Source organism: Cryptomeria japonica, chromosome 9, assembly GCF_030272615.1.
Source record: "Cryptomeria japonica chromosome 9, Sugi_1.0, whole genome shotgun sequence".
Lineage (NCBI taxonomy): Eukaryota > Viridiplantae > Streptophyta > Pinopsida > Cupressales > Cupressaceae > Cryptomeria > Cryptomeria japonica.
This window is the reverse complement of record NC_081413.1, coordinates 464,524,234-464,538,148: the sequence shown is the minus strand read 5'-3', so window position 1 is coordinate 464,538,148 and position 13,915 is coordinate 464,524,234. Positions and strand designations below refer to the sequence as shown.

At 35.7% G+C, this 13,915-nt stretch overlaps 1 protein-coding gene across 6 annotated transcripts in view; it reads left to right on the top strand.

The window, feature by feature from the left end:
* LOC131072033 (protein MEI2-like 5) overlaps nt 1–13,663 on the top strand; it is a 39,282-nt gene extending 25,619 nt beyond the window's left edge. For all 6 annotated transcript variants that reach the window (XM_058008050.2, XM_058008051.2, XM_058008049.2 and 3 more), the window contains 7 exons: nt 2,402–2,493; nt 2,894–3,241; nt 10,769–11,435; nt 12,117–12,201; nt 12,374–12,442; nt 12,760–12,930; nt 13,044–13,663. In XM_058008050.2, the coding sequence (XP_057864033.1) occupies nt 2,402–2,493; nt 2,894–3,241; nt 10,769–11,435; nt 12,117–12,201; nt 12,374–12,442; nt 12,760–12,930; nt 13,044–13,232 (1,621 nt within the window). In that variant the 3' untranslated portion in view covers nt 13,233–13,663. The remainder of the gene's footprint in view (nt 1–2,401; nt 2,494–2,893; nt 3,242–10,768; nt 11,436–12,116; nt 12,202–12,373; nt 12,443–12,759; nt 12,931–13,043) is intronic.
* The last annotated feature ends 252 nt before the right edge of the window (nt 13,664–13,915 follow it).

The following is a 13,915-nucleotide window of genomic DNA, read 5'->3' as shown; positions in this document are numbered from 1 at the left end:
ATCCAATTTCTGAATCCAAGCTCTAGTCGTACCTTTGGATGATCCATCAAAACTCAGCAAGGCTAGATGCCCCAACCTTTTTTGCAGCCCATAATTCTGCTTCCCTTGATTCCACTGTTTCTGCTTTGGCTTTGTGCATTTAGTGACCTCCAAGTAGTCTCTAAAAGAGATAGCTGACTGAAAATCTGTCCCCAAAGCTTGATACTTAGGTAAAATTTCAGCATCCTCATTGTCCTCCAAGGGTTCCTCCTGTATAGGCTCATCCTCTTGTATAAAGGCAGGCATGAAAGGTCTAGATTGTGATGACCTCGAAGGTTTGCTAGTAGAGTGTTCATTGTTTTCCACAACTTTGCTACTTTCATCTCTCTCCACATGAATCAGATTTCTTCCATTTGCTGTGTTATGAGCCATCTTACTCAAATAAAGATTGGTGTATCATAACTGTCTTAACATTTCTGCAAACATTTGTTTTGTATCCTCTTCACTTGTTGATGGTGGTTGAATACTGCCAGCCATTATTCCCTTTTGATTTTCTAGGTTATGACCACCCTTTCCACACATACAACCAACCCAAACAGGCTGCTAAGACTTGCAGCTCTGATAGCAGTGTAATATCCCCAAATAGGGATAGAGAAAAAACAACAATATCTCCAAATATAGGGCACAAAAAATTCTGAAATTTTATTTGCATGTTACCGGTTCTTCAACAATCTCATATTTATATTCAAATTCTTGATTTGATTTTTCTGTTAATATAAATAAATTTCTGAGTATAGAAAAGTTTTAGAAATGGTTTTATATTGATTTTCTTTTATTTTTCTGAGATGATGATGATTAAATGTATGCAGATTTAGACCAAATGCTTCAGAAATGTCTTCAAACCCTAGCTGTCCTTGTCAAAACTCCCAGAAAACCAGCGATAGTCTGTCCCACTTGTCCTTTCTGTTGCTATCTTCAATGATGCTCAGAAATATGAAGGCACATGGTTGTAGATTATCCAAATCTGAACTTGTAACTCTATATCTCGCCTTCAAACCTGATAAAGAAATCTAGCTCTGAAAATGATGTGCTAGGACATCATAGACCAAAGCCCTTCCACTGAAATACATCCTTTTGACTAGGGGGAGCACATATGTCTCGCCAAAACCAGGGATATTCAATGGTTTCAGACCTTAAGCCAAAGATTGCAACAACAATAGATAAAAGACTGAATAACATAATGACTCCCAAAAGGATGATTTAACCTCAACCCTTGATCCACTACCAACTCAATCCAATGATCCATATAGAATCCCTAAAAATGAGCCAATAGGCTCCTTTTAACCCCATGCCCCCTTGGCCCTTTTGGCACATGCTTATTAAAATCACCTAAAATACGTGTCACTTAAGTCATTAAACTTAAAAAAGGGGGACAATCTAAGTCTTCAGGCTAGGAGTCACATAAGTTGCAGAAAAAGATGTGACCACAACTTACAATCACTTAAGTTCACTTAAACTGCATAAAAAGACACGCTCACAACTTAAGAAAAAAATAAAATACAAGCCAAAGATTCCTCACTTACCCAATAATGCTCTACGTCCTCTTCCTCTTGGGTAATCCAAGGGAAAGACAACCAATGCACTGTTAAGCCTCATGGCTGAGTTGGGGATATCACAAATAGATAGTGGTTCAATGGATGAAAATTCACACTTAGGGGTTACGGGTATGTGGTTTGTTGCAACTTAAACATAATCTTATGTATATCCATGGGGAATATGAGACGAATCAAATTATCAGTTGCAAAACAGGGTCTTCAAGGAGGCAATGGAGCATTATTGTGAATCTGTTGTAGCTTATAATCTTACTGCACTAGAGAAGTGTTTGTGCATTCATCACCTTATTTTATGTCTGCTTCCACTATATTTATTTCAAGGAATGTTTAACTAAATTCTCATATTAGTGTTTCTGATTTAGGTGTTTTTTCAATTGAAAAGGGTAATGTGAAGGAGTAACGAGTGGACATATATAAGGTTATCTGAACTTTTTGCCAATCCATTAGAATATAATTAATAATTATGCTTATAACCTAAGACACAATGAATGAACTGTAAGGGTTGGGTTTACATTTCAGATAACTGCAAAGCAATACACAATTTTCAGGAAGCAGATCTTAACACAATACAATTGAACATTATAAACGTTAGCCTTAATTGATGAATTTTGGAATCATATACTTCAGGACAAGAAGATATACTGCAAGTGCTTATTTTATAATTTTCATCAATAACTTAAGCATCCTATCATTTAGGTGCAAGTCTATCATCATATGTTGATCAGAAGTATGGTCAAATTAATTTTTTTGTAATTTAATTGCCTTTTCATCATGTTTTTCTGCTGCTTATTACATTTGGAAATGTCCAGCTATATGCAATGTCTGAGCCAGGAGCCAGAGCAGGATGAAAACAGACCTTACCAACAACAAACTGGTTCGCCATTGCTGAATTCACCTCCAGGTCTGTTTTGTTTCTAACTTAGTGAGTTTTTTTTTCTAGCTTGCTTTAGGATATTTGATGTATAAAGAGATGTTAGCCAATTCTTTGATCTGCAAGTCAATGTTTTATATGAAGAAATTATGGGTTTATGATAAAATCAGGTGACAAAATGTGTAATCTGAAGGATGCTTGTCTTGGTCACATTGGCAAGGTTTTTATAATTCATTCTCTGATAATTGGCGAATGCCACTTGGCCAAGAAATGGGACATTAAGAACAATTAACAGATTGCATGGTTGCTTAATTCTGTTTTTATCAATTTACTTTACATTGTATGAATGCTTGTAAAATTTTGTTCTCAAAACATCTTTACTTTATGTTGTATTTACAAATGGCTCTAAATAATTTGCTGTCACAAACAGGGCCTTGGGAACATTTTAGCACTCCTAGTGAAAATGGTTCAGTACACAGCATGACATTTTCACGTGGTTTTGGAAATATAAACTATCCACTTAACAAGCCATCACCAGGGATTGGTGCAAGCCTACCACCTTTCCCTTCTACCAAAAGTGGAATTGTAAATGGCGATTTTGCAAGAGCTAAACAAGTTGAGCAAATGGCTACCTTCAAGAGTTTTACAAAGCCTGGTCAACTAAATCAGTCTCATTCTTTTCCAGACTATGAAAATGGTATGCTGCAGGTGATGCATTATAATTCTTCTGGAAGTGTGCCTGTACCACAGAGCTCCACCCCTTTTGGGCACCATGAAGGTACTGTTTAATGTTCATTTACAGTACTTGGCTTTGCTATATTTCTCTGTGGGAATCTTAATTGTTGCTTTGGTAACCTATGTTTATTCATGAATCATAGTATGTATATTTTAAGGGGCTACTGATGTTACTGTAGGTCAGCATTTATTGTAATGTCTTATTAAGAGGCAGTCCATTTTCCTCTCAATGCAATGATAGGTTGGATTTGTTGAGTTTTTAAATTATCATCCATTGCTTAGGCTATAAAAATTATTCTAAGGTCTGGAAATTCTTTGTGTACCAATTATCTCAGATGTTTTTTTGTACTGAAGTCATAAACATTGCATTTATTGCAAAAACTTGCATGCATATAAGTGAACTACATACTTTTCACGAAATTTTTCCTGTATTATACAATTTAATGTAAATGTGTCTTCACCAAGTATGTTAAGTTTGTTTCAGACTTCATAACCCATCCTCTGGAGGAGTGACCGGTGTGTATATACTCCTAGGTAATACTGGAATGTGGCCTAAGGGCAGGGCACATGTTTTGTGTTTTTGGAACTGTAAAAAATTCCGTATATTGGGTGTGGTTACTAAAGATTTCTGTAAATAATATTTAATATAAACTAAAAAGTAAAAAGTAAAAAAAATAAAATACATATATGACATTATAAACAAAGATTCTGAAAGCAAATATTATTCAAATTTGATCCAACATCCAATGACATTGTAGAGGGCTGAAAATTTCAAAATTTAATTAAGGTTATAATACCTAAGTATTACACAGTGTTCCACGGAAACGCGTTTCCCCCTCCCAGGCCCAAGTCCCCCCGTCCCCAAAACCCGTCCCCAAAACTTTTTCCCTTTGTCTCCCCGTCCCCGAAGCCCGTCCCCGCGTCCCCCCGTCTCCCTGTCCCCAACGACCGTGGAACACTGGTATTACATTTATGGTCATCAATGGCATTTAACTTCGGAAATTGAAATTAGATTTGCAATATACCAGTATAAAATTAACTCTCTGAAGAAAGCAGAGACACAGACTGATGCAGATTTTAAAGATTCTTTTGATAAAAAAAAATCTGTCCATTTATCACATGAAAATAACATTTGTACTCCTAGTATATTTATAATGGTGAAGGTAGTTTTTTGAGTCACAAACAAGCAAGACGCCAACTTGGTGTATGCGGTGATTGTTTTTACATTTAATTTATATGATGTTGAAATGAGGTGTATAACCCCCTGCTGGATTGTAACCTTTGACCTCAACTTTAGAGAACACAAGGCATCACTAGTAGGCCAACTCATATTGTATGTCTTCCTATTATAGACATACATAAAACTGCTGTATGTTCTCTGCCACTCTGTTTTTTTTGTCTTGGAATTATGTAATAAGCATGGACCATCGTTTTCTCAGCTGTACACTCAGGACTTCCAGAATAGTGGGTAGAACTCTTGCAATATTTTAAAAATTTCCTTATTGTATCTTATTAAAAGTTTTCCTATAAAAAGGCAAAAGTTTGGTAGAACAATAAGCCATCTATATGGAAGAAAGTACATACTGCTACAGTTCTATTATTTAAATTTTTTTGTCATGCCCTCTGTTTTTATATTTTCTTTAGAAAGAATGTCCACCCCCTGCATCCTCCACACCTCCCATGCCACACACACGCCTCTCTTCATCCACTTTCTGGAGATGCCTGCAAGTGGAATGTTTTGATGTCTGCAGGACATACTCTGCACGTGACATCTACATGTTCTCACCCTCTTTTGGGACATTGCTAGGGATGCCCCATAGCATGGGAGGTCTCCCAGAATGCAGGGTTTTGTCTTTATAAAAAGACAGTAAAACAAGAAGTACTTAATTATGTTCCTTGTATAACTTCTGCTTGCTGGGACTGCATGCCATCAGAATGCAGGATAAATTTCAGGGATTTCCTAAAGGAGGCACAGGCATATCAAGTGTATTTTTGGGGGATGGGATGGGTGGGACATCTGGGGGATGTTGTTTTCCCATTCCTGTCTGTAATGATGAGAATGCCTTTCAGAACTGAGGACGTGTCACCATAGATCCCCTCAAGTGCTGAGATCCAAGTTGTTTTCCCTTTTGTAATCAAAGTTTGAAACCTATGCATATTGACATATTGCAACAATTTGAATGATAGTATGAGCCATAGTTGGAATGATCAGGAAGAGATGCATGCCTCAAATATCAGAAAGTGAATTTTTTTTTTTTTTTTTTTTTTTCATTGTGTCATGGCTATGACCTAGTGAGCCGTATCATATAAAGGAACACCACAGCAAGGAAGCCCAAGATTCTAGAATATAGCCCTTGTATATGCCTTTGCTAATAGAACTATAAATCACCTTCTTCAGGGAAAGATGGCCAGGAGGGGCATCTGACAAGTATCTAATGGAAGGAGTGGATTGATATAGAGGCTGATAGATTGGAGGAAAAATTCCACTCATGTACTTTTTTGCGAATTTGTGTTAAGCTACCATTGTTTTGATGCCTGGTCATGCTTGAGGAGAAAACTTTCTTGAAGGAAAAGTTCCAAATATGGGTACCGTTGTATACCTATGGATCCAAGTCCCTGAGTAGAGAAAGTAAGGCAGAAGTAGTCTTAAGGCAAATGTTATGAACAACAAACTCAGCCTGGACAATGCAAATGACAACCTGCGTTTGCAGAGATCATGTGATGAAGCATTTTTGAACTCTTAATAGTAGGCCAATCCAAAGGCCCTTGACTGTGGGCTATGAATCTTTGACACAAAAAAATGTGGGTTTAGTGAGTGTGTTGAAGAGAAGTGTCTTCAAAGGGCTGTACTGCAAATTTATCTAAAAGAATAAGTTCTCCAAGCCAGAAATTGAGGTAAAGGGGATGTCCTAGAAATGCATACACGAATCATAGATAACAGTTGAATTTTAAGATGAATCAATTGCTTTGTGTGTTAGCTGATGCCTGTTCAGGATTTCCCACCAAGATCACCTCGAAATAATGATTGGGAACATATTACTGAATTAGAATATGGGATAAGATCAGTCACGGTCAAACCATATAGAGGTTTTACCATTGGAGAGATAGATATAAAAATTGGTTAAAGAAATACATAGATTCTTAGTAATTGTTCTTAATAAAGGCATGATCATGGCACTGATAGCTACTCCCAGAAAAGAGATGGATTAAGGCAACATTACATCGATTTCATATACCAGGACAATATGACTATTTAAAGATGTTTTTTATCACACCATTGGCATTTAACTTTTAAGTAATTGGAGGAAGTATAACGTGTTTGGCTTTTTAGTAAAGTTGACTTCTGGTTAGGTTATTACAACATCAAATAAATGGCTGCAGGCACACTTGTAAAAGACTAAGTCTATGATTTTTTTTATATTGCTAATTGCTTACAAATGTTCTGATCATACGAGCATCAACATGAGAATACACGCTCTTGTGAGCACAACCATGAGACAAATACAAGCTCCTTTTGAGCAATAACATTATAAACCACCTATGAAAGACCAAGAGTCCCAACTTAGAAATCCTCTTATTTGGAAACCACCTCCACACTAGAAGCCAACTATGGAACACCAAGAGTCACAAATAGAATTCCATATTAGATGTCCCTTCAGGATTTGAACTTCTGTCTTCACAATCAGAACTCAATGCTTTAACCAATTAAGAACCTTGTAGCTGCTGCACTATGATTTTAAATAATACACATGGATTTTAAATAATACACATGGATTATTCAGAATTTCAATGAAACAGTTAAATTCTAAACAATAATAAATGGATTTTTACTCCTGTTACACTGAAACCATTTCAAGTCTTGATCTATTATAAATTTTAGAGGAAGCTACATCATATCATCCAAAATGCCAAGCCCTTAATTTCTTCTCATGACACCGATATCCTTTGGCCTGAATTATCTTTGGAGATTAGAAGCTCTAATGGAGCATGCTAGTTAATATCTTTTCAAGTAGGAAAAACTTTGAAGAATCATTATAAGAGAATGGAACTTTTCATATTAACTATCTATCCTTGCCAATGCTTTAAGTCTAAAGCATCTTTAATAGGGGGCTTTAGTGAAATAATATTAACATTAACAACGTAACAAGATAAAAATTTTCATACAATCTATCCTTGCCAATGCTCTGAGTTCAAAGCATCTTTAATAGGGGGTCTTTTGTGAAACATTATTTATATTGACAATGTAATAGGACACTTGCAACTTAACTTCCTGATTAATATCTTATTCATGGTGCATATTTTATATTTATTCATTTAAAATATGAAACAGTAAATCTATTCTTTCTAGATAGACTCATAATATTGTTTATAAGGAATGCTCATTTGGAATGTGAAGATAAGAAGAAAACCTGCTTCATCCACATTGAGTTGAATGATGGGTGGGTCTACATGCCCCTAAAACAATTAGAAGTAATACTAACAAAACCTACAATGCTGTCGGATCTATCATATGAGGTTTCTTTACCAAACACTTATTGCTACTATTTGGATAACATAAACGGAATAGCCATCCTATCTTGAATATTGTCATTAGTAAGCTTTCTCGGTTCTGATGTAAAAGGCCGATATAAAGTTGTCATCTACATCAAAGTGAGAACCAATAATATTCACTAAGTCTTATTAAGGCCTACTTGCACCTTTGATGTTCATGGAATATGGCATCGCTGGCCTCTAGCTATTTGTAGAAACTAATGAAAAGTATTTAAGGGGGTACAACATAATTGCACACAGACTTGCAGAAGTTTCAAGTAAATAATTTTAAGAAATTGATGAGTACCTTGAGGATTGCAATGATGCATGTGTCAGGGGACTTTCTTGTTGTTCTTTTGGAGCTACAATAGAATTGGGGATTTATCATTTACACTCCTTGTTTACAATGGGATGCATGCTCAACATTTCTCCTTTTCCTGCAGTTATTTAATCCTAATTAACTACGGAGAAAGCATGATCCTGATTTGGAAGAATGGTTCAATCTTATATTCTATGGGGTTTCAGGTGCGGGGTATGGTTTCTGCTAGGACAAAAGTTTCGCCTGAATTTATGAAGACAATGCAGGGAATGCAATAACTGTAACAAGTTTCTGAGTCAAATGACAAATGAAAATATAGTAATCATAAATTAAACCTTGAAGCCTTGATGGGAGGGGTTGCATCACAGATTATGAGGGTGTATCTCTGGGTTGCACTGATTCAGTCACTTTGATTTGCAAGAAATTGTTCAATGGCACAATACCTTTTAAGTTTAAAGTTTACATATTGGAATTTAATTTTATTCTCAGCAAGGATGAGGCAGGGTTGTAAATGCCCTCTATTTTAGAAATGAAATTTAAAGTTAATCTCTCTGACCTTTAGTAGCATACAACTCTACATTTTCCTAGCAAAGGAGAAGTAAAGACAATGGCACCCTCTTTGTATGTGTTCAACTCACTTTTATCATAAGAAAGTATACCTGATCAATTAGATCATGAAGGTATTTTGATTGACAAAGATTATGGTTAGGCATAAAATTTAGGTCAATTATATGCTTCCTTGATAATAAAAGGATTTCTTATGCGGATGCAATTAAATGAAGCAAGCACACATGATCTATTGAAGAGTTAACATTGGTAGAGTGCACTATTATAAATCTTGAAGTTATATCTTTTGACTGCTGTGGTTTGATTCAAATATGCCCCAGAATCCTTGTGCCTTTCATTTTATGACTAGTGCATGCACTTGAATATGACTTAACTTTTGTGGGCTCCCTGTTACTAAAACATTTGATTATTATGAAACAACATTCAAAAAACAATATTTGGGAACTACGTTCAGTACAATACCTGTTACATATTTTGCAAACGGGTGTAGAAAGCTAATTTAGCCAATTGTTAGGAAACATTCATGGTTAAGAATGCATAGGCTGGAAGAGTACTGAGTGTTAATTTTAGTACTTTCAGATTGAATAAAACTCAGAAAATCAGACTTAGTTTTAACTAGGTTAAACTTTCAGATTGAATAAAACTCAGAAAATCAGAATTAGTTTTAACTAGGTTAATTAAATTTATTGTTTTCAGATTTAAGCATAGTAAAGGAAATGAATGCAAAAAGACAAAGCACAGTTACCCTAGGAAAACCTCCTAGGAAGAAAAACCCAGCAAAAAGATCCTCAGATCTGATTATGATTATGAATTCAACTGTTCATTACACACTTATCTGGAGTATAGAGGTTGCAGTCACAAGGAAGATGAGATAGAAGTCTTCACAATTAGTTTGCTAATGAAGATCATGATTTGCAGTCCTCCTAATCAGATTTGCTGTGTGTTACAAGGGTAGCAGCACCTTTCAAGCAGTTCGCAATCCTTCTATAGGGTTTGTTTGGGCCTTCAATGGAGTTCTCTATCTCTTGGTGGTGATCTGCTGCATTTGGTAGAATTCGCTGTCTTCTATTATGTTCTGCTGCACTTCAATGTAGATCGCTGTTGTCAACTGCCTTGACTCAATATTTCGCTTGCTTAGAATATATTTCACACCTTTCTTGCATAACTGAATGGATGAAATAATAAGAAGTATATGCTGTATTTATAGGAGTCATGATGCTTCTCAATCATGTCGGCCTTCTTTGCAAATTAAGCATTTTAATTATTTTAATTCCTTTTAAGTGAATTGGATAGGGTTGGCCCTATCATGGAGGCGAGTTGGGTTTGGATGTAGCGTGGAGGCCTTTTAGGTGGATCCGAGGGTATTGGGCCTGGCCCTATAAGTTGGAGGCGGATTCCAATGTTGCCCAAGGCAATTGGAATCTGCCAGCCCTAATTACAAACAACACTGAGATGGGTGACCTCCAGAGTATTTCCATTGCTTCACCCTTTCAAACTCATGAGAGAAGAATTCTTGTGAACAACTCCCCATGAAAGAAGATCCATGAATAGTGTATTGTTATTAATATGCAGCTGATTGCCTCAAAAATTGATATTAGATATTGATTTACCACAGGAGTACTTTATGCATTAAAACTAATGATTGTTGTTAAATTACTAAATGCATAATAACCTAGTTAAAGTGACAAGTATGAAGGAATATATCCAATTAGGAGATTTCTGTCGTGGTTTTCTTGTTGGTGTCTTTGTTTTATATCTAGGATCTTTGGCAATGATATTGGTTAAATTTAAAATTCTCAAAGAGCCTTCAACATTATCAAAACCTGAATTTAGATAATGATGGATAGCTCTAGGTACATAAAAGAATTCCTCTCCTTTCTTTCATGCAAGTGTTACCCCCAAACATTTGTGTCACTGAAAATAAGAACTAATAGACCCTTCAAGTTTCAATATGATTGAAATTTGAATTTAGAACATGATAGATTACTCTAGGTGCGTAAAATAATTCCTCTTTTTTCTACCATGCAAGTGTACATGCCAACATTTGTGGCATTGAAAATAAGAGCTTCCTTTTGCTATTTAGAAATTATATGTCTAAGAAATTATGTAGCCTAACTGTTTTCTAAGCACAATCTCATTGGACTATCTGAACAGGGACAGGAGCAGGAAGCAGTGGGTCAGTTGGTTATCCAAGTCCAAGTTCAGCTGGAAGTGGTACATTCCCAGGTCATCACTATTTGTGGGGCAGCGCAAGTCCCTATTCTCATCATATTCCATGGCCTGGACCATCGCATGGACACACATTCAATTCTGGTGGAGCCCAGCCTTACTCAATGAGACAGATACCTTATCTAAGTTCATCCATGACGTCACGTCATTATCATGTTGGCTCTGCTCCGTCAAGTGAGCCTTCACTGGAAAGACACTTCGGTTATATCACAGAGTCACCTGATTTGTCTTTTGTGAGCCCTAGCTCTCTTGGAACCATGAGTTGTACGACTGGGAGCCCTGTAATGGGTTTTGGTGGACATGGTGTTGTAAATGCTGGTGTTGCTGGTATGACTTCCAATGGAAGCACTGAATGTGGGTCTCCAATTGGGGTTCTTTCCCCACAGCGTAAAGGCCGGATGTTTACTGGCGCTGGCCTTACTGGTACAATGGCAAACTTTGGAGAAGGACTAAATGATCGTGGCCGAAGCCGTCGTGGTGATTCCAGTACGAATCAAACAGATAATAAGAAGCAATATCAACTTGATTTGGAGAAAATTATGCACGGTGAAGATACCCGGACAACTATTATGATCAAGAACATACCCAACAAGTAAGCCTCCAAGTTTTTGCTCTTGCTTTTGCTTTGAAGGGCACAGTGAAGCCTTTCGACTGATCAATGTATATCATAGTTTAATGTTCTATTTTATTTAGACCAGATGCTCATGCATATATAATAGCAGATAAGTTTCTGCTGACTTTATTCTTAACTATTATAAAGATTTAATATAAATGCTTTTACTGACTAAAAGAAGTAATCCCTTTCTCATCTATAAGTTCAGTACACTGCTTCATACCAACTGAACTCAATGGTGTTTATTGTTTCAATGTTTTATATGCCTGTAACGATGTATTGGGGCTCTGTCCTAGATTAGGAGTATCACACATTTGATAGTAGTAGCACTGATGAATTTTCTTCTTTTTCTACAGATCAATAATATTATAATAATTATAATAATAATAATCTGTAAGCGTGTGAAAATTTCCACCTCTAGCATAGAGGATTTTCTCTTAATATTTTTGAATTTTTTCTTCACTCCCATTAAATTATTGTAAGCCATCATGCAAGTTTTTCAGAACTAATTTACCTTAAAATATGTTTTTGAAGATATGTTCGATGGGCATTTATTTCCGTAGGTTTGGTGGCATGATAATGTATATTGGTAATTTATTGGCTTCCAAACAGATGCTTTATGTTCTGTCATTAGAATATTTTTGTTATGATCATCTACAGGTATACTTCAAAGATGCTAATTCTTGCTATTGACGAACACCATCATGGAACATATGATTTTCTTTACCTGCCAATCGATTTTAAGGCAAGAGTCTTGAACTCCAAAGGCTTTAAGCTATGAACTTTAATTATTGCTATTATCCACTTTGCACCTTTTATCTGAAAAAGACCCTAAGTCTTAAAAGTTATTATTATTATTTGTTGCCATGTTCTACACTGGCTTTTGGTGATATCTGATCTGCTACTTCCTTTCACAGAATAAATGCAATGTTGGCTATGCATTTATAAATATGACGGCTCCATCTCATATTATTCCTTTTTATCAGGTATGTTACTAATTAATCCTTAAAATCCTGGGATTTTTTTGTTTTTAGTTTATTTATATAAGTTGTTGCACATCCTAATATCAAATCACTTCTATCATCTAAAATTGCAAAAATAGTGGTTACTTAATCTAAAATGTTGAGTTCGCATGATGACACTTATATTCCATGATGGGGATATATTTTTTGATATACTAGGTTAGTATTTCATTCAGAATGTCTGAATATGAGTTTATTGTGTGCGCTGATTTAATGTCAAATTTGGTAATATAAAAATGGTGATAGACTACTAACAGTATTCTTATCGATGTAACTAGCAGGCATTCAATGGAAAGAAATGGGAGAAGTTCAATAGTGAGAAAGTTGCTTCTTTGGCATATGCGCGAATTCAGGGAAAAGCTGCTCTTATCTCACATTTCCAAAATTCTAGTCTGTTGAATGAAGATAAGCGGTGTCGTCCTATTGTTATTAATCCCGAGGCTGGGAATCAGGTAGATTTGGTTATGCCCCATACTTTAAAATATAATATTGCAAGTTTTAGTCCCTTGATGACTTAAATGATGCTGATGAAATGCCTAATTTGTACATTGAATTGAACCACCAGGAGGTCCTCCCAATGGGACTTGATCTTAAAGTATATCCAGTAAAAGAATTTGGCGATGGAGGCATACAACGAAGTCCAACAGAAAATGTTAATAATGATGAATTGCTACAAAAAGTTGACAATACCACCAATGACAACGACTTTAATGAAATTTCAAGTGAAATAAGCAAGTTGCTTGACCTTTCTTGAATTAATGTGTAGATAAAAAGGGCCTCGAGAATTATTAGTATCATGTGGGTTGTATATGTGGGACAGCACTCATTTTTTGGCTTTTGGTATTCCTGGTGGTCTCATTTTGTTTCATCAGATTCGGCGAGGCTTTTGTTCATTTCTGTATATATAAAAGGTTTACATGATTGGTTAGTTTTGTGTTTGAAAGCCGGCAATATACTCAGGTTAAACAACAACTTTGAAGAATTTGCAATAACATGCAATTCTTCTGTTGAATCCAACCTGAGGAAGTGTACAGGTGAACTGAGAGATTAACGAAGGTTTTCTTTGTCAAGGCATTGACATTCTTTATGTAAATTTACTTGACTGAAAAACAATTCCAATGGTGACATTTCTAATATTACAATGTAGATCTCCTATCACCATTAAGACATGGTGTAAGCTATTGATCTTGTAGTTATGTCAAATGTCTGTTTAATCTGTTTTCTTTGAAGTTCATAAAAGTCCATTTTGAAATCATTCGATACCTAGTGGAATGAAATGTATTTAACAAGTCTTTGTCAACATTGCAACATTGCAAAGGGGTTTAATTCTTACCAAGGTGCAGAAGCTATAGAAATAGAAATTCGCCAGCTGATGGCAATATTTTATTGAAATGTATATAATATAAGCAAGTATGCGGTTGATTCTGATCATCTCAG